General features: G+C 40.8%; 1 protein-coding gene across 1 annotated transcript; it reads right to left on the reverse strand.

The window, feature by feature from the left end:
* Positions 1–809: 809 nt before the first annotated feature.
* On the reverse strand, positions 810–19,505 carry DCUN1D1 (defective in cullin neddylation 1 domain containing 1). The gene is made up of 7 exons (XM_039556646.1): positions 19,372–19,505; positions 11,091–11,307; positions 9,659–9,827; positions 9,020–9,150; positions 4,861–4,943; positions 4,525–4,621; positions 810–3,537 (listed from the first exon to the last, which is right to left on the reverse strand). Exons 1-7 carry the CDS (start codon positions 19,372–19,374, stop codon positions 3,458–3,460), a joined length of 780 nt encoding a protein of 259 aa, XP_039412580.1. The 5' UTR covers positions 19,375–19,505; the 3' UTR covers positions 810–3,457.
* Between the last annotated feature and the right edge of the window lie 1,620 nt (positions 19,506–21,125).

Below are 21,125 nucleotides of genomic sequence, written 5' to 3' on the forward strand. Positions count from 1 at the left end.
GTTGTAGTTTCATGCAAAGCATTCAAATTGCATTTAGGCAGCTTTCACTGACTGAGAACTTCCACCAGCTGGGTGTTGAGTTTTGTACCAGTTTCAATGGTCAGACTTGGGCCTGAGTTACGGGTGCCTATTTAGGAGCAAAACCCTTGGTGTTTATTTCTGCAGATACTTCTACATGTTGGTACTAAACCAGCTCTGTACTTACAAAGCTAAGGCCTATTTTTGATAGATAAAATTATAATTACATCAGATATTTAATGGTATGGTCATCTCCTGGAGAGCTGAGAGGCCTGAAGGGCACCACGGGTTTTTGTTTAAAAGCCAAACCCAGTCAATTTACCATCCTCAAATAAAATCTACAGAGACTTCTGGCAACATTATTTAAATAAAAGTGTGAATGACAAAAGTTTATTAAACGCATTCTTTAAAAAATTGTATCTTTCTTAAATAAGGATGTCTCAGTACGGATTTCATCGTAGAACAGTTTTGAAGCAAGTCATAAGTTACTTATTAACAGGCTGATCAATAAAAAAGTTGCTTCACTACTGAACTTGAGGCATATTTGAACCACTGCAGTGTGTGGGATCTTCCTTCACAGGCTGGGGAAGGGCAGTGCCAAGAGCTGGGAACAAGGAAGAGGCGAGGTGGCAGAGCAGAATTTTTTCCCCAAATGAAAGACTTACCCTAAACTCTATTTTATGCAGAACACACGTAGTCCATGCTTTTTTTTTCCCCCACACTCCCTAAGAGCACATTCTAGAAACAAGTTTTACAAATAATACACTGAAACAATGCAGTACAAACCTCAGTCATGGCAATTTCACTGGAGCTTTATTGCCTCTGTTGGTAATGAGAGGGATTGTAAGAAGTTACATTTTGAACTTACAGAGATATGTAAATGATGGGTTTTTACTAAATATAATCTCAAGATTGTTTTATATCAGGGCACTTCTAATTTTGTACATATTTTAATGTATAAAAACAGCTTACAAACTTGATGTTTGCCTTCATTTTTTTTTTCCTTGACATTTGGCAAAATTAAATCGATCCATTTGCAGGGAGATCATCAAATTGAAGACATAAGCACTTAGGAATTAAACCAATCCAAGTAAGCAACTGGCTGCATTCTTAAAAAAACCAAAAAAAACCAAACAACCCCACACATATATAAAGGAAAAAACCACATGGCCACATCCGAGCACGTTTCAGTACAAAATATTCCCTGTAACCAGGCATTTTGTCTTTAGAACAACACCCTGTTAAATCAATGTTCTTTCAACTTCAGTCGTTTTGAAAAACTTTAAGATGCCATGATAGCACAAATAACCCTTTTCTGCAACATAATTAGTCAAAGTTTTATGTATTTCTTTATAATTACACAGTAATTATAAGCATGTAGTACCAAACTGATGACAACACTATTTTGTTGGAAAGATCTTGCATTTGAAAGGAAGAGTCTCTAAAACACCGTGGCCTTTTGCCACTGCCCAGTCCCAGACTTTTTTGAGGGACAAGTCTGCATTGGGATGAAAAGCAAGTCAGTTCTCCTCTCCAAACACAGCATACTTGAACTAATCCATCTGAAACAGTACCAAAACCCTCAAGACAGAAAACAGCACGCAGAGATAACCTTGTCGAGCTTTTTTTTCCACCCCACCCACCCCCATAATTTCAAATCCCCATTTTTATTTACACAAAATTGAGAAAGGAAATACTGAAAGCAGCAAAACACACAGTTTTTGGCATAGCCAATGCCAGTAGCTGGAGAAAGTCTGCAATGTTTTTGAGGAGCTGTATTTTTGGAATAAATGCACAACTGGATTTGCCAAAAGGGCACTGCTGTAAGGGGAGCCAGCCTTAAGGTCAACTGCACAGAGTACAAATAAAAATTTTAGCTGTTTAATAGTCAATTTTTCCCTAAAATCCTTCTAGCATTTGCAAAAAATCGTGCTGCAGTTTAGTGCAAGTACCAATGACTCATCTCAAAAATAATTCTGGCCTTATCAGGGCACTATTTAGAGCATGGGCTTAAACCCCCTCTCCTCACTTGTAACTATGGTCTGTCTCCTCTCTGTTTTCCAGAGCAGAATTTATCAAATCTCTTCACAAGTAACTTAGTAAGGAGTAAAAGACCATAAAAGCAGCTAAAGAGCTCTTGTATTATTAAAGAATTGCATCTGCTAAAACCTGCTTTGATCCAAGTGACGTGATTCAGTCAAACGCAGCAAGACAGAAGTAGTGATGATCCACAAAATAATTTAAACAAACAAAGCCAGTGTAGTAGTTTGCATCTGATCTGTGCTTGTCTGGGAAAGCTTTACTCTTAATTTCTGTATTTGGCAACCACAGTGATATGTCAATTTAAGGAAAACTCAACAAAATAATTTAAAAAAGGGTGTCATCCATAATGGCAGTACCTCTATGTTACAAAGATTTAACTTACCAGGATCATGGTTTCAAAACCCAGATTCACATCAACCTCACCAGCTTCTTGTACAACAGGGCCATTTGCTTCATCACACCTCAGCCATAAAAGTCACATCTCAATTTAAAATACTGTATTGTGTAGCAAACAGTTAAGACACAAATTCAGTATATTCAAGTGTTTGATTTCCACATAAATGAAAAACCTTTCTCTGACAGACAGATAAGCATTTCAAAACTGTAATGAAATCTGATTTCTTAAGAGAGTAACCTACAGAACACTGGGTTCTGTGAGGACACACAGCTCGTCCCACTGAGGGCTCTGCCATGGCCCACGGGATGGAAGTGCACGAGCTGTGTCGTCCCCCAGCTGTCCCCAGAGCAGCTGAGCCACGAGCAAACCTCACCCAGGCACCAGAGACCCCCAATCACCAGCCCTGGGGCTCCTTGGTCATTGCTGTCATTGCTGTGACCAGAGACTCGAACTCAGACAACACCTGCACTTTTCCAGAAAAGAAAAAACTCGGACCCAGTACACTTAAATATATCACTCTTGCAGGAAGTGCTATCAGTACAGTCTTTGCAACTAGCCCCAAGTGTATATTTAAGGATTCTTTTAAAAATTGTTTTGATGTTGATCTGTATAATTCAGATGCCATACAACAGTTGTCTGATGATGACCAGCATTGTGCTTTATGGGAAATCAGAAACCTCAAAATAATTATAAAGCTTCTAAGACTTATGGGAGATGAAACTAGGGCGATCCACCAACAAAAAATAAATCCATGATGAAATCCACAATGTTGGAATTTTAACGGGCAAGAGTGGTCCAGACTAGAAGAAAAGCCCAAACCACCAGTAGAAGAATGAAATATGATATGGTCCAAAATGTATCCTTAAAGGTTTGTCTCAACCCTCAGCCATATTGTGAGGATTGATCTTCAGTTCAGTCCAGCCAGCAGAAATTGACTGTGCAATTTTCCATTTCAGGTATTTGTACAGACTATGTACATTCTAGAAGGGTCCTTTAGTGCTACACTGTCGTACTTTTTGTCCCAGCAATTTGAGGGCGTGCAAATTCCACAAAGTCATCAATAAGAACTGGCCATGCCCCTATAAGAGAGAAACACCACAATATAAGAACTTGGTTCAATAAGGCATTCTTTCACAAGCTTCAGATCCAGACAAGCTATTTACTTTCCAGTATTAAACTAGGAAGAGTTTGAAGCAAAAAAGTACGATTTTATTTTTCTCCTTGAAATTTAAGAGCTGATTAAAGATTTCTGCTTCCTTTAAAGCCAGATAATACACATCTCTTTCAAGGGTCATCTTCCACACAAAAACAAAAAACTGACCAAAATCCTAACTCAAAACTGACAAGGGAATGAGGACAGTCCATAATTACTAAATAAAGTTGTAGAAGTTTGCTCCCCTCTGCTCTGGAGGTATCACAAGTTTAGTTTCACTGAACTGATGTGCTGCCAAGTGCTGAGGGTAATCAGCTGTTCCTGGCTACAGATGGACTGGAAGAGGAAAGATCGATACAAAAGTTTACAAGAAACACATTTGGTAGGAAGCAACTTCTGTTCAGCAAGCCCTGTGTGCTGCCAGCTTCACTTCTATGTCAAAACATGTCCAAGCCTCACATAAACTGAAGCAACCAGACTTAAAAACATTCTCAGCTACGAAATGCAATAAGCAGAGGACCCTACAGGGAGATGGACAGACCATGGATCAGTAACTTGGATGAAGATGCCAAGAACTGCACCAACAGAGAATCTGTGGGTTTTAAATGGACAAATATCAGGGTTTGTCTCAGTAAGAAAGAATTTGGGTTTGTCTCAATAAGGAAGAATTGGTGTCTGAGCTTAGACAGAACAAAAAAAGAAAATGTATTCCATGAAAGTTTCAGCATTTCTTTTTTAAAACAGCAGTAACAGAGAGATGATTACAACATGCATTAAAGCATCCCTAACTGGACTTCAGATCACCAGTGATACTCCAATTGTGCTGTTAAAGACTGTGCCACAGCAGATACCCAGTAATAAATGCAGCATAAAACACAGTTAGAAGTTAATAAGAGAAAATGGAAATGTTTACCTTCCTCATCATAGTTAGACATATCATCTGCTATCATTGTACTAAAGTCTAGAAGAAGGTTCCAGGTATCCTTAGGAATTGATCTTTTATGATGTTCCTGTTTGGAGAGGTGGAAAATTTATATTTAAAAAAGACATACATTAAAACCCTATTACACGTTCATTTTTACTGTCTCAGACACATCCATATCCCCAAAACGTATTTCTCTTGTACACACCATGAATACCTGGGATTTAGGTCAAGACAGTCTATTTCATCTACTCAAAAAGTTAAACATGTTTATCTTCCAAGTTCTGAAAATACTGCAGTCCAGATTATGTAAAGGTTTAAACTTACCAACAAAAATTTGTTCCACAAGTCTAGGAATTTAAATCTTCCATTAAGTACTAAATTCCAGTAGGCAATGGCCATTTCTAAATCTGTAATATTAAAATATATTACTTTTAGAGATATACATATCAAATACATTATCTCCACAAGTATCTAACACCAGGATGAACCATGTATCCATAAATGTGAAAATATTAAACTTGTATATACTCATGGATCCTTTACAAATAGGCAACCATAAATAAAGTGTTACACATATATATTTTGATACTATTATTTGAATACAGAACTGAAAATTGCCCATATTAATATCTAACATATCCAAAACCCCCCGGACATTTGATGTGTCTTTTGCTATCTAACAATACTTCAGTTAAAAGTCAGCAAAATATTTTTGGTTAAAAATGCTATTGGCTTGGAAAGAAAATTTGTAGTATTTTGTATTGAGACTTTCATTTTTTTTTAATATATAAAATACAAGTTACATAAAACCATCTTTTAATGATTTCATTTTTAGAGCAACCTTATTACAGGTGCTGCCTTTCTAATGAGGCTTCTGTCAAGTTGCTCATTTATGCAGTCAAGATTTCCTTTTGAAAAAGAATCTTTAAGTAGTGTCCTTAAGCAGACAGGAGATAGTTGGTTTATTTGGTGGTGGTGGTATTTTGGTTGGGTTGAGTTTTTGCTTGTTTGCTTTAGTTGTTGGTTTGGGTAGTTTTTTGTTGTTTTGGTTTGGGATTTTTCTTCTTCTGTTTGTTGGGTATTTTTTGTGGTGGGTTGGTTTTTTTTTTTTTTTTTTTTCCTTTCAAAGCCTCCTGTTAAAATTCCTGTTTGTTTGGAATGAGTGAAGCCTGACCTGACACATTAGAGAGCAGCTCCCAACAGAGTCTGGTTAGTTTGGAGGGAGGGGAAGGACAGAGCCAGCTCCTCTCCCTGGGGTGTGCCAAAGGCTGAACTGCAAGGCATTCCCTGCTCAGGAGGGGCAGACAGGAGCTTGTGAGCAGATAAAAGACATTTCAGACTCAGGTACACAACTCTGCCCAGGGTCAGCTGCACTACCAGGAATTACCAGGTAATTGCTCTGTGCTGCAGCACAAAACACCACTCACTGTGAATTACCAAATTCCACTCACTGTGAATTACCAAATTCAGTATTCTCAGCCAAGTACACACAGTGACCCCAAAAGGCTGCCTAGGTAAGTAGCCTCTTTTTTAACAGATGTTTTTATATATTTTGCAGTCTAGTAAATTTCTTCCATAAACAACCCCCTTGTGAAAGCAGGGGGAGAAAGCACAGGATCAACTGCACACCTCAGGAAAAAAAATAAAAAAACCCACACCAGTAACCCAAGAACACCACTCCCTTCCTTCCCCCAGGATGCCCACATATTTAAAAGAACCCAGGGAGGTAGATCTTGGAGCTGAAATCAACAGCAAACTAAGTATGAAATCTGCTTTGCTGGAGGGAAAATAGATGCTGATGGGGAGTTTCTGAATTGTTTAGTATCTCATATTAAAAGTTCTCAAACAGCAGAGTCACATTATGATACTTCCTGACCAAAGAATAAAATTGGTGAAGGATTTTCCAGCAGCTGCAAAGGCATTTGATTTCAGACAGAAGTGTAAGTTTGAATCTCAAGAAGCAGAGACAAATTAGACAGATGTCACTACACCTCAGTAAATAAAGCTGCATATGGAAATGGCAACTCATTCAAGACTGTAAAGGCTCAAAATCTCTCTTTAACAGGAGATTCAGGTACAAAAACATGCATTTTAGCTTTCAACTAAAACTACTGCCTTTCTAAAAATTAATAGACACAAACTTCAGAAGAAGCTGATCAGCTGCTCAAGGAAACAGATTAAAAAAGGAAGTTTTATTTACTTGTGCTGCATTAATGGTGTGCATACAAAAATGCAAGGTCATCAAATCACTGCATTTTACAGTGGGGTTTGTAAACAATCACTATAAACAAACTGTGCATTCTGACATATTTATACAATTTTGAGATAATTCTTGTGGGTAAGCAAAGGCTGTTAAAAGCCAAATCTCAGGATGCTGCAACCTCAGACTCATTATATGAGTCCAAACATGTAAAGCATGATGACATAATGCCTTGGGACAAACTACATTTTAAAAAAGAAATTATATGAAATAACAAAATTGGAAGGTAAATATATAATTGTAGGTTTCTGTAAGTGTGAGAATGCTCACGGAAATCCTCCTGGATCAAACATAAGAGTCTCGAGATACATCCTCCATTTTGAGTTTTATCCAGAGAGATGCAAGAGAAGCAAACAATGTTTGAGATGAACACCAGCTACAGGGAAGTCTCCAATGAGATGCAAATATCACAAGAACTTTCCAGACACCCACAGTACTTACACAGTAGTAAGGAATTATGCAGAGGAAATATATTTCCAGAACTGTGCCTGAACTACTGCACAATGTTTGCAAGATTAGAGGTCAATATACATTAAAATCAATTTGCAAGTTCCTACAAGCAGTTATTTAGACACACCAAAATTAATTGCCTAACTAGGAGTACTTACTTTGCAGCTCTGTACTTCTCCCAGTATTCTTTTGCTCCAGGGTTTCCAGAATTATTCTGCCCTGTTGTAAATTCATGCCTAGAACTGTGTATTTATGAGCACCGAAAGGGCTGATGAGCATCCAGACTTTAAGCTCAGGTCTACATCACTTCCAGACCAAGACTTAACAACAATTAAAAAAAACCTACCTTACACTATGTATATGCTATATGGATCTCAGAAAACTATACTTGTCTGGCACTGCTAGAGCTTAACCTGCACGAAGAAGCTTTATGATGAACAAGAAATAAAGCAAGTGAATCAATTTTCCTGGTAAATAAATCCCACAATTCAGTTGTTGTCCCTACTTTCCTTGTTGTACCAGCCTAAAAAAATTATTATGACTTCCTACAAGAAATACGAATCAGCCTATTCATTTATCTGCATGATTCAGAAATTACTACAAGCATGCACAAGTATTTTCAAATGGATTAGCAGCACTCCCAGCTTCTTGGGATACAATAAAATTCCCAATCCACTGAAAACAACAAACAAGATACAGCAAGATGTCAAAGAAGGACACAGTCGAAACCAAGACAGAGAGCTTTTGCTTCTTTACTTATTTTCCAATACTCATTTTAAGCCAAAAGTTGGTCTATACATAAAAACCAATTAAACTAAAGCAGAAAGGTAATCTTCACACAGCCTGGGAATGCAAAGCTGTCCAGCAGCAGCCAGTTTAGAGCACTTTCATTACTGAGATAAACAAATTCACAAGCTGCCAAGGAAGAACCTACCAGCCCTGCAGTATTGTATTACTTCTCAAAAGCAGAACAATTAACTTAAGAAGTTACAGTATCATGAAATGCTAGTAATGGCTAATATCCAAATCACACTGTAGAGAAATGAATGTGTATTCTGGCTGTTTAACATCACTGCTCAAAAGAAATTTTTATTCCCTCATTTTTGTTGTTTTGAACGGACAGAGATAGAGTTTGTTCCTTTAATTCCATCCAAACTGTGGTGTTTTGAAATTAGTTTTATTAAGTTATTCTTCCACTCCACCTGTTACACCAACCAAAGCCACACTTAGCATGTGAACTCTGAAATAATGGCAAAAAAGCCTTCAGTGAGGTAAGGGGGGAAAAAACTCTGTAGGGAGACAGCGCCAGGCATCAGGCCCAGAACACAGGAATCCATTCGTACCATTCCAATTCTATTCTGCTAAGACATTTGCAAGCATTTTTGGTGTTACAAGGGACTGTACAAATGTGCTTACACAGAAAATGGTTCTACAGCTTCAATTTATCCTAAAAGTAAAAATTCAATTAATCTGTTCAGTGCTGCACATTCTAAGTGGTGTAATTATGTCTTCAATGTAAGACCATAATCCATTGTGCTTACTGAAAACTGCACTTTGAGTGAAAGAATAAACCCTCTCTCATAAAATTCTGTAGCCTTTATTAATAATCAATTTTAGCACCTTAAATTGACATCTATCTTTCAAAACACAGGGATGTGTTTCATCCCAAGGGTGATTATCTTTCAGATTCATTGGATCACAATAATACATTCATCTGCTGCTTTAGTCATTTCCAATATTCATGAACAAATGCTTATAAATAAGAATACATACCTAAACCTTTCTGTCCCGGGTTCTTCGCAAAGTTGAAAGTAAATTGATAAAAATCCTTAAATCTTCCTGGCTCTTTTAATTCTTGTTCCATTTTAGGAATCTGGGCCTTCAGTTTTTCTATGCTGTCACATCTGCATTTTAAAAAGCACGTTTATTTATTCATTATTCCTTTTGCCATAAAAACATGAGCTAAACAAAAATCTATAAACTATTTGTGGAATACAATACAATAATCAAAACAGAATTCAGGAAGCCTTTAATGAGTCTGCACCTCTACAAGAATTTAATTTTTTTGTTGTTATCTCTTCACATTGCATTTGCACATATATCTGATATATCAGGTTCTACAATCCACAAGATTTTTAGGAAAATGTGATAAAGACTCCTGCGCTCTCACAAGGCAGAGAAACCCCAGGCCTACCTGAGTGCAGCCCAACATCCCTGCTCTACCTGCCAGAGCAGCTCTGTGCCAACCACCACACAATGCTCACACAACCAAGGTAGGGCTGCATTTTGCCAGAGGCAGACAAGTGATGCTGGGCTCCGAAACACCTCTGAAAGGACACCATGACTGAGAATTCCCCAAAACAGGAACTGATGGTGACCACTGTCACCATCCAACACTCAGTGAACACTTACCCCAGCTCAGTCATTCCATCCATGAATTCCAGCTTTGAAAATTCACACTGTGTTGCAGCCCGGAATTTCCATGCAATGATGAGTACGGTGATGCTGGCTGGGTCAAGAGCTAGGTCATCACAGAACTGCTGTATACCATCTATACCAATCTTATTTTCATCTTGTGGATCTTTGGGGCATAAAAGTAAGTATCAAGAAAAACAGGTATTTGAAAAAGCTGATTTGTTCAACAAGTATATTTAAGACATGGAAACATTTTCAAGAAGCCATTTTTGGGATCAGCCCTTGTAAGAGAGTATTTTAAAAACAAAATTAAATGAGTATTCCCAATGGTTAAGCTTTTAAACAATTGAGGCAGTTACTGCAATAAAGCCTCCCATACAATGAAGCTCGTGTTATTTTCATTGAGAGACAAAAGCACCACAAACATTTGTTTTCTGCCTAATAATATGCAGGATCTTCTGACTCATTCCCTACAGAGCAGTGGTTCTCTCCCCCCAGCACACTCCATTATTGGCCTCTTTGGTAAGACTGATGATCTGAGTTCCATTATAAGCCATTCTGCAGTGTTCATTTCCAAGCTGTACCAACACCCAAATCTGCCCATCCACTGCCACCCCAACAGCAGATTTAGGCATTTCCTGGTACCACCAGCATGCATGAGTTTGGACATGGTAACCTCCAGGGGGAGGTTACACTGCCCCATTACCAATTCCAAGTCAGCCAGGCCCACTCCTCTTTCCATGAAGGAATCAATATCTGGTCTGGAAGTGAGATGCTCACATTTCAACTGCACTAACAAAGATCTACTGATGCAAGCCAACACAGACTTCAGAAAAATGGTATTTGGATTATACATATAAAACATAGGAAAACTGTCAGAACACACAACACTCATTTTTAGATTTTTTTTAAGTGCTAAAACACAGGATTTGTTCTGCTGTACTGAATCCACTTTACTTCATGTGGTAGGATATCAGCTGAACTCTGGCTATATAACAGATAAAGAGACTTTGTTTTCTTTTACACTCTGTTTGTAAGAACAAGCTGAATAAAAATTAAGGCAGAACCCATTCCTGGTACGCAACCTTTCACTTTGTCAGATCAAGCTTGTGTGATGTGCTTTCCCCAGAAGAACAACCTAAAATCCTCGTTAACCATTACAATTACTCACTGTACACACTATTCCAGCTCAGACCCTAATGTCCTATAAATGTCGGTACATTTGGAGCACATAAAGCAACTGCATGTAATCCTTGTGAAGCAGAAACCTACCTATATTTCCCTTCTAATTTGTATTACTAGTATAGAAAAACAAAGCTGAAAGAGTCAGTTAAGATTTCCCAGCACAAGAGCACAGCAGCACCAATACACTGTAAATAAGAATTATATATACAGCTAGATAATAAGCCTTAAAATTCAGGGTACTCACCTTTGTATCTGTTATATAGTTGTTCTAACTTCTTTCTGTCCAGTGATCCTTTAACACTCTCTCGTATATAAAGTTCAGGATTTTGGAAAAAGTTGTCTGTTGCAACATCTAACTTCCAGTCATTTTGAGACAGACAACTCACTGCTGTCTTTTCACTAGATTGTGTGAAGACCATAAACTGACGCACTTTATCCTTCTGTGATGATTTCAACTTGTTCTAGTGAAAACAGACAATACTGTAACTAGAAATGTCTACTGGACAAGAAACCCACAAGTAAACAAAAACCAGTCTCTTCATGTTTTTTGAACCAGTATCTGTATCATTTTCCCAAGCAATTAGGATATCAACATACTTGATCAAGTGCTTCCAGAAGCAGGGCAGAGCAGGCCACTGAACAGCTCAGCACCACTGAGCAGCAGACTGGTGTCCTTCTGGTCCCAGCTACTGCAGGACCAGGGCCACACCTGGAACGGGATCTCCTGAGGTGGTGCCTCTTGAGGCAGCAAGGGACTAGGCTGGGTCATCCATGAGCTACACACTGAAATAATACCTTAAAGACCTCTTTCTTTTTTTTTAAGAGGTTTTTCACTTTGAAGGTCCTCAACTCCACCTACATAATTTGCAAAACATTCCTGCGAGGAGGCATTGTCTCCATTTCACAGGTGCAGCAACTGAAGCAAAGAAAAAAAAAAGGCAATTGTGCCTGAGGCAGGTGGGGGAGTGAGTAGCCAAGGTGAGAGCTCTGGAATTCCAGGCCTCCTGCCCAGACCCAGAGACGTCTCGCCCTGGTCTAGCCCAGAACTGAATGCAAACTTGCTGCTAGTAGCTTATCAGCAGAGAGGGATTCCCAAGGATATTTCTGACTAGGAGAAGCACACTTGGTATTTCAAGGGTACGAGTTACACAAAACTAACTGCTGATCAGGAGAAAACAATAACACAACTGCACTACACCCAAATTCAGTTCTGCAGTTCACTCACAATATGGTCAAAGCAAAGACTCCCAATGTTACAACTTGGTAAATTAAAGTTCTGACAAAATTCTAAGTCAGTATTGGATTTCTTACATGGCACAAATATTTCATTTTTAGCTTACCTTGTATTCTAACCAAAGCTTGTATACTCTGTTCATTATTGTATTCGTACTTTCAACAGCTCCTTCTCAGGGAATATGGAGAAAAAGGGCAAAAAAAATCCCAAGACATTATAAAATTCAGCCAAAGAGTGAATGATTTAAGAGCAGTATGTGGTCACGCTCTTAATTCCAAAGGATAATTAGTGTTCAATTACATTATCATTAGAAAAAAGAACTAATGCTTCAAACACAAATTCATCTGTCCTAAAAGTCAGGATCAGTTTTCTGTGGCTTGATGACAATGAGTGTGAACACTATTATTTGTAAGAATAGTTAAGTTACCAGCTTCAGAGTTACACCATTAAAAAAAATACAAAAGCATCACATTTGGTTTAAGCTGACACCCACATAATATACTAAATAGAACAATACCCTTAGTTTAAGCATCCTTTAATTTAAAAAAAAAAAAAAAAGGACCCAAACCAAACCCACCCTGTATCTACAACACTTAACTGAAGTCAAACTTTTAGCTCAGACTGCAGACTTCAAACAGAGTGATATTAATTAGGCTGTACCATTTTTAAAGCTATTATGTGTTGCTGCATTATTTCAGTTTCTTGACCAAGTTTGTCACACTGGACCTTTGGCTACAAACACATTTCTGAAACTGAGATTTTCAGTTGTGGTTCCAGGTAAAGGCCAGGCCATCGGAGCAGGTCCTGTGCACCCCATTTGTGCACGCTTGGCTCCACACCAGACATTCAGCACCTTGCACTACTGAGCTCAGACTTTCACAAAAATCACTTACACTGACAAAGCCGTGTGGAATGACTTCCAGAAATGACTGATGGATTTTTAGTTGCAGCTTTTTTAAATGTACTGCAAACTCAGATATATTAAAACAAACCATTGAATGAAATCCCAAATGAAGACGAAACAATCCCAAATTTAATTTTCTTTATCAATTATCAGCTTCCTCTAATCAGTTCCACACAGCCAGACTACTGCATCACCACAGACTCAGTTTCACTATAGGGCAGCCATACTTAATTATTTTAGCTTTTCTTTTCTTTTTTTCTTTCTTTTCTTCACAAAGCTGGTGCCTTTAGTTTTTGGGGTTTTTTTCAACATGTACACATAAGTATGCATAGCCCATTTAATAGCAAGTACTCTGTAAAACCACAAGAGCCTTTGTTCTGCCCTGCTCCTGCAAGGGTGAACTCCAAAAGCAGTGACATCCCACAAAAAGTGAAGGAACAGGTTTAAATAGGCTTTACCATCAAGGCCCAGGACCACAGAAGGTGGTGTGTTTTGCATCTCATGCAATTTGTGCAATTTGTTAGATCAAAAACTTGCAGCTTAAATGCCTTTCATGATAAAATTTAAACTCTACATATGTACATGAGATCTTCCCATGCTTGGGGCTCCCTAAGTGATAGTAACAACATAAAACCTTTTTAAAAGATCAAAATTGCAAAGACTCAAGCAGCTAATTACACTCATCAGTACAACATTCAGTAAGGTATAAGATGCAACAAATCACACTGCTCAGACATAATCTTTTTCTTGAATAATCATATTTTTCCTGGACAAATATGAGTTTATTTTTAGTGAAGAAGTGCCAAAGCCCTTTCTTTATACTTGATGAATGTTTCTACAGAATCTTGCCAATGTGGACAAGACACTCCACAACCTAAGTGACTGGACACTCTTTGCAGGCCTACTACAGGACAGCAAGAGATAGAATTACTGCTTAGAATTACTGCTGAGTTATTATTATTCTATTATAGCTCTTCTTTCAGCACATTAAAAACCCACACTTCAAACACGAACAGGTTCCAAACCTGCACTTTTAAGGGCTATTTCTAGACACTGAGCACTAACAGTCTATTATTGTTTTAAGTGCAATACAGAGCAGCACACAACCTTTAATCCTACAGTCATCGGGCAACAAATACCTGACAATGAAATTGTGCTCACTGTAATGCAACACAATCCACTTAAAACATCTCAACTTTAACACTGGAAGATAGAATTTTATTTAACAGATACATGTCTTGCCTATATATACAAATGAAAACCAGTGGAAAGCAAATGAAACAAATTTGTACTGTTATTTCTTGGGTTAAGAGGAAAAGGAAAAATGCAGTTCTGCAAGCCTTTGATCAAGTTTGTGTGGTATCCACGCTACCTTTCATAATAAGGATGTCACAAGACAGATAACCTTACTTTTAAAATACAGAATAACTTCTCCAAATGAAAAGTTACTTTGTGTAGGTTCATAAAACTACACTCATTCTAATTAACATCTGGTTGTATAACACTGATTTTAAAATGAAGATTTGCCTCTTACCATAAAGTACCAAATTTGAATATTCTAATTCAATAACCTTTTCTTGATCAGATACTTCAGTGAAAGACTACAAATAAAAAAAGAAAAATACTTGGACTTTTATTTCCCCAAGTACTTTTTTTTCCTAGTCTTAGGAACAAAAAATGCTAGAACTTCTCTAGCAACTCTGATTACAGCACTGTTTTTCCTTATCTTCTGCACTTCATTTTTAGTCACCCCAGATTCAAAGATAAGCTCTGCACACTGGTCAACAACATTTTGTGGACAGCTAACAGCCAAATGAGGGCTCCACTCTCCTGGATAATGTTCATGGGAAACAGCACCAACCTTTGTCCCACACTGCCTGGATGGGAGAGCAGAGGATTCCTACCAGAGCCCTGTTCCTGGACTTGGCTCGAAGGTCACAAGCAGCCACCAGCGAGACAAGCAGGGCACGATGAGTTTTGCTGCCCAAAATTCCTTGTGGCCCCCAAGGAAGGCATTCACCCAGTCACTCCTCAATGAGCAACTGCTTTTCACCTTTCCCTTCCCAGCCACTGATACAGATGATCCGATTCCTGCTAGTTTCACTGCTAAGTAAAGCAATTTGAATGATGTGACATCTGTGCTTTTGTTTCAGACAGGACTCAAAGAAAAGCCTGTTAAGTTCTCATGCATGTGACAGGTAAAAGCCTTTTCTAAAATAGTATCAACCTCCACAAAGTCTAGGCCTTTACACTGACTGCATTCAGACTCCAGCAAGAGCTGTGGCTGCGGGAAGCACCCCTGCACTTCCCAAGGACCCCGCTGACGTCAGTTCAATCCCAGAGGCTCGGGCACCCTCACCCGATGCCACTTCTGTCACGCCTTGATGTGACACGAATGGCCAGGGGAGTTCTGCTTTCTGAATCATCCCACCTTGGGCTGTATCCATGAAAGGAACCACGAGACACCTGCAAATGTTTGGTTTACTGCTAGTATTCAACAAATACATGGCCAAAACTTAAAAGGCAAAATCATAAGTATTTCTCTTTGTTTGGCAAGAAAACAAAAGTTAATTACAACAAAAATCTACAAATACACAGAACCGCATTTTAACCCACCAACAGCGATGGCACACAGGTATACTACCAAAAAAATCTAAATTAAAGAGAAAAGCAATTAAAGTAAATAGCCACAGTTTCTGCATAATGTAAACAAACATGTCCTTCAACTACATTTTATTTTCCACAGCAGTTTCTCTAAGAGAGGGCACACAAAGTAAGAAAGTCAGGACACTTGCAAGCTTCTGTTTCAAACTGATGTGAAATCCACTTGGCTGCAGTGGAACAGAACAAAAACATTTACAAAGTCTGTTGGGATATAAAATCCAAGAGAAAAATCACAAGCAACACAAAATTGAAGCTGTTTTCCACGCTCTATAATGTTCTTTTAGTGGATAAAATAATTCCAGTATTTGCATGCAGGCAGAAGGTCAATATACAGAAGATTGCAGGAGATAAAACGGTAATTCATGCTAACCTGACAGGTGAAAGAAACATCAAAAATCAGGGCTTTTCCAAATAAAAAAGGACAACATAAAGCAGCCAGTTGTTTAGCATTCTTAACTCTGGTCTGGGGCAGAAGCTCTATTCATACTGTATATTTGCATTGGCACCATAAAACACGAGTAAAATATCAAGAGCAACATAATAAATTTCACACCTTGTTCTCAGAGTAGTTCATATTCTTGAATATTTTTTTCATGGCTCTAGTTAAAAGTGATTTAAAGCTTTAGTTCAAAGGGATCTCTGGTAAGCTAGGAGAGGAAACAAAATCATGCACCGTCTTGTCTAGCACTCTGACTACTCCATCCTTAGTGTAATGCCAAGAATCTAAAGCTGTACTATGGGACAACCAAACCTCAAATATTTAATATCAACAAACTGCTACAGACATGCATATTCACCACAGAATACATGTATAAATAGCTGGCCTTGCAAAATAGCTTGTTGAGTTAAACACTACATAACAATGTCATGAAGTATACTAACATTACAGGAGACAGCGTCAGACACGAAATTCTTGTAATATTAAATTTTACAACTTCCTGTCAGCTGAGGTTTGCAGTAAGAAATTAAGTATTTATCAGCACAGAAATATTCTTCAGAGAACACAAACTGGACAATGTAATAGATAAGGTAAATAGAGACAAGGTTAGCACTTGGCTCTGGACAAAGAGATCACACACTTGCCTCGAGTACCACACACAGTTCTAAATTCATTAGGTCATTCAGAATTGTACAGGCAGTAGCTCTTCTCCTGAAGACGGCTCACAGCAAAATGGACCAGCTTACTGCTCTGCCTTGGTTCATGGGCACACCATTGTCCTCAGGATGAGATGAAGCAGTAACACACTAACAGGGAAGGTGAAGGACACCACTTCTACAGGTGCTGCTCAGTCAGCTCAGATGAAGAGTGGGTAAGAAAGGCTGACTGCTCTCAGCCCTCCAATGTATACTGCCAGGGTGGTGTCCCTGAGTGCTGAACAGAAACACTTCTCAAGTTACCTAAAAGGACAGAGCCCAACAGGCTGCTTTGTCCAGATATGGGACAAAGACAGACAATCTCTGTCCTAAAGGCACAAGGCTCTGGCCATACGGACACTGGTGAGACTAAGCCAGAGCCAGCAGTGCTGCATGGACAGGTGGGAGCCAGGCCCCAGCTGTGGGAGGCTGTGCCATGGCATTTACTGTGCTGGACAAGCCACCTGACCACAGCCACTGGAAGGTTGAGCAAGAGCAGTTGTGTACATGGGCAGAAAAACAGGACATTGAATCTCATGTTTCTGGATGGGCATCCTCAAATCTCTGTGAAGTCTCCCTACCTTTCCCCTAACCAAACAGAGGATTTTGACATACCACAAGTATAGGTACAGAATCCTACACCTGGGCACTGGAAGCTGTCCATACGTGTATTTACTGCCTCTAAAAGCTGCAGCCTGTCATTTAGTCCCACTTCAGTGTCTATGTCATCCTTTCACCTGGGTGCTGGAGTCAACAAGCACAACCTGGAACACAGTTGTTTGCACAGGGCCTAACAGCTCTGCTCGGGGCCATGACTGGAGTATTCACGTACCCCCTCCAATCTGATAAACACCAATCTACCAGTACAGAATTGCTACACAGAATACGTCTGCTGGTTCTTTAGTTAAGTGTTTCCAAGAAGACCAAGCAGGCAGAACTGTGCTGTTTCTCACAAAAAGTTATTCTCAGAATAATAAGCCTCACTCTTTCTGTTATGATGCTACTTCCTACAGTATTGTTCAATTTAAATTCCTAGTCTCGTAGACAGCCAATAATATAAGTTCGTACAAGACATCAACTGTCTACTTCATCAACTGTGTATTTATTTTGCCTACCTACACTGGACATACTGAGACAGCTCTAGGTGATTTTTATGGAAAAAAGTCTTCATAAAATGTTGTGTAACATTACTGTGTAAGCACTATTTGAGATAGTCCCAGACCTGCAGAATTACAATAAGACACCTTCATAGTCTGAACTTTAGTCAGACTTCAGTCTTAAGCTCTCATAAAAAAACACAAATGAAGATCTACATCAAACTATTCAATTAAAAATTATACTAGTTACATAGTGACAAGTTCATTAGAGGTCTGCACACCACTAATTTAAATGCTGGCTAACCAAATTTTTATGCCAACGTGACTCCATCAATTAAAGGTGACATTCTAATTTTTTTAATATGTTTTTAACACTACTTGTCAGAATGATATTAACAGCAGGTATAAAATATCTTTATGCCAATAAGCATACACCAGTAGATCTTAAGACTCCCTCCTACACCCTTCCTAAACTACACACTGCTACCGAAAAGTACTGCTTTAAACTGTAAAGGTGTAGTAGCTAAAGCTGTTACAACATTTGAATACGGAGAAAGCCTGGAAGTGCTACTATAAACTGTTCCCTCTGGTGCATAATTCACTGTGCAAGGAGCCAATGAGGACCCCCTTAATTAAACTGAAGAAATATATTTTTCTTTTGTTTAGGCCAACAAAACCAGCAAATGTTGTTCCAAACACTGCAGTTTCCCCCCTACAAGAAGCACGGGAGAAAGTCAGTCGATTTGGGAGCCCGCTGCAAATCCTCAGCTATAAGAATAGTATTACAGAGAAGTACAAGATAAACCTTTACAAGACCTTTACTAGGAGAACCTCTACAAGGCCCTCCTTTAGAACACTTCTATGAATAAAACCAACCAAAACCCTAAAACAATTATCCAGAAATTCTCCAACATAATCCCAGCTCAAGGAGCATCAACACCCCTAAGTTTCCCTATGAACTGACAGCACTTAATGGGCCCTGAGACGCCTGAAATCCTGAGGAAAAACTCCGAGCACCCCCTGTTCCTAGCAGACCCCTGCACTCCCTCTCAGTGCGGCTGCAGGCACAGGGCAGGCGCAGGGCACAGACCGCACAGAGCTGCCCACAACACGGCCGCTGTCTCGCAGAGGTGCCTGAACCCTCACACCAGGTGCCAGCGAGCTCCTCCCCGCAGTGCGGGGCCTGGCGGGGCCCCGCGGGTCGGAGGCCTGGGCGGGATCCCGGCGCCCCCCGCTTAGGCCCCTGCCCGGAGCAGCCCCTGCCGCCCGCCCCGCAGCCCCGGCCCGGGCCCGGGCCCCACACGCCGGCCCTGCCGTGCCCGGCAGGAGGACAAGCAGCCCCCAGGCCAGCACATCGTGCCCGGCTGCGGAGCTCCAACACCGGCCCTTCGGCCACTCCCGGACACCCAGCGCGCCACGACCAGGCCGCGCTGCCCCTGCCCGGGCCCGAGGTGCCGCGCCAGGCCCAGAGGGGCCCCGGGCGGCCGCTCACCATGGTGGGGCTGTGCGGGCCTCTCCCCTCCCGGCTCGGGCGGACACTGAAGGCGGCGGCGGCGGCGCTTCCTCCGGCGGCGGCGGCTCCCGGCTCCTCACGGGCCCTTCCGCCGCCTTCACCCGCTCATGCGCAGTGCGGGGAGCCGGAGCCCTCACGGGGGGCGGCCCCGGCCCTCGTTCCCCGAGAGCGGCGGCAGCGAACGGCGGGCGGCCCTCGCTCGGCGCTGAGGCTGCGGCGAGCACCGGGGGGGGGGCTCGGCCCAAGCAAAGAAGGGAAGGGAGGGGAAAGTGCCCCCCAGCCCCCTGGAGGCTGTTACGGGGTGGGCTCGGGGCTCGGAGGGGATGCGGCGGGGGCAGGCAGGGGTGCGGGGTCCCAGCGGCTCCTCACCGCGGGACCCGCTGTTCTGTCGGGAAAAATCCGTATGTGTTCCTATTTCGTCAATATGAAAAGGTCAAACACTTTTCGAGCGCCCGGTGTGAGCGCCAGCCCGGCCCCGCCGAGCTCTCGGGGTCGTGTGGCCGCCTTTCCCGGGGGCCTGAACATGGAAAGGGCGAGATGGGAAAATCCCTCGGGCTTTCCAGGATGGATTCGCAGAAGAGGCAAAATCGTTTGCTGAGCAGCCACGGGGAAGGTGAAGTCTCGGGGCAGCAGCTTTACAGACATCTTCGTACAGGAGCACCTCCACACCTGTAAGATTTCCCCGATTTCCCTGCTCCAGGCTGTGATCCCCTTTGGGGAGCTGTGGACAGATGTGGCTCTTCCTGCAGTGGCATAGCTGTACTACCAAAAGGGGCTGCAGTGGTTAAATCATAGTTTGTACCACTGTCCCAGACAGTTGTTTTTTCCCAGGAAAGCTTACTCTACCTACTGCAGGCTTTTGGCAGCCGAGGAAGTTTGGGGAAGCAGAATATTTGCTGATAAAACAGTGGTGGCAAACTGCTGTTGTGAAGGACAAAGGTTTGAGATCTGATCTTGTTCTCTCATCTCCTGCTGAGCTCGGAGCTATTAAAGTAAGCTTCTGCATTTATATTACATGACTGATATGATTGCACACACCACAGAGAAATTAAGACTTCAAAAAGCCGTTCCTCATTATGGATGTTCACAGTTTATGTATGTGTTTTTATAGAAAAGGGTCTGAATCGTTTCTTGCTTATTTTGCTGAAAATCAGAGCAAAGCTTAGATGGGAGTATGAGGAGTTAAGTTGTATTTGGTGAGGAAAATCAGGCCTGTCTTGTGTAGTGTCCAATTTTGCTGGTGTTACGAAACAGTAAAATTAAGAGCTTGATAATCAAGTATATGGGAATATAGCTGAATTCAGCTATCTTTGGAGACAGTAGTTGCCTGGATACCTTGAACCCTACCAAAAAGCATGATTTTCAAATTGGGGATGGATGCAAAGTGGCCAGGAAACAGCCATCAACACTGCACACCAGCCCAGTCCATGTAACCACAGCAGGGGAGGCAAAGCCAAACCTGGAAATCTCTTTGATTGAGTTAGCTAATTGCCATCACTGTAATGTGCTGTGACAGCCCTCCTGCCAGCTGAAGACAGTTTAGACCTGAAGAATTACTGCGACATGTAACAATAATCTGAGAGATGAGCTGTGCATGCTGGGGATTCCTCAGGACAGAAAGAGGATTTTTTAAGTGGCTTGTTTTCCCCTAATACCTGCAGACCTTGCAGGCTTTCTGCAATGCAGGGTCTCTTAGTGGGTTTTTTGAGTGTATGGGTGCACACTCCATATGT

This window comes from Corvus cornix, chromosome 9 (assembly GCF_000738735.6).
Source record: "Corvus cornix cornix isolate S_Up_H32 chromosome 9, ASM73873v5, whole genome shotgun sequence".
NCBI lineage: Eukaryota > Metazoa > Chordata > Aves > Passeriformes > Corvidae > Corvus > Corvus cornix.

What these genes read in the sequence shown, in the direction of transcription:
- DCUN1D1 (XM_039556646.1), bottom strand. An exon ending in GATGGAATGACTGAGCTGGG is followed by an intron (nt 9,151 to 9,658) that starts GTAAGTGTTCAC and finishes TTTAAAATGCAG; the next exon opens with ATGTGACAGCATAGAAAAAC. An exon ending in TGTGGAACAAATTTTTGTTG is followed by an intron (nt 4,622 to 4,860) that starts GTAAGTTTAAAC and finishes CTCTCCAAACAG; the next exon opens with GAACATCATAAAAGATCAAT.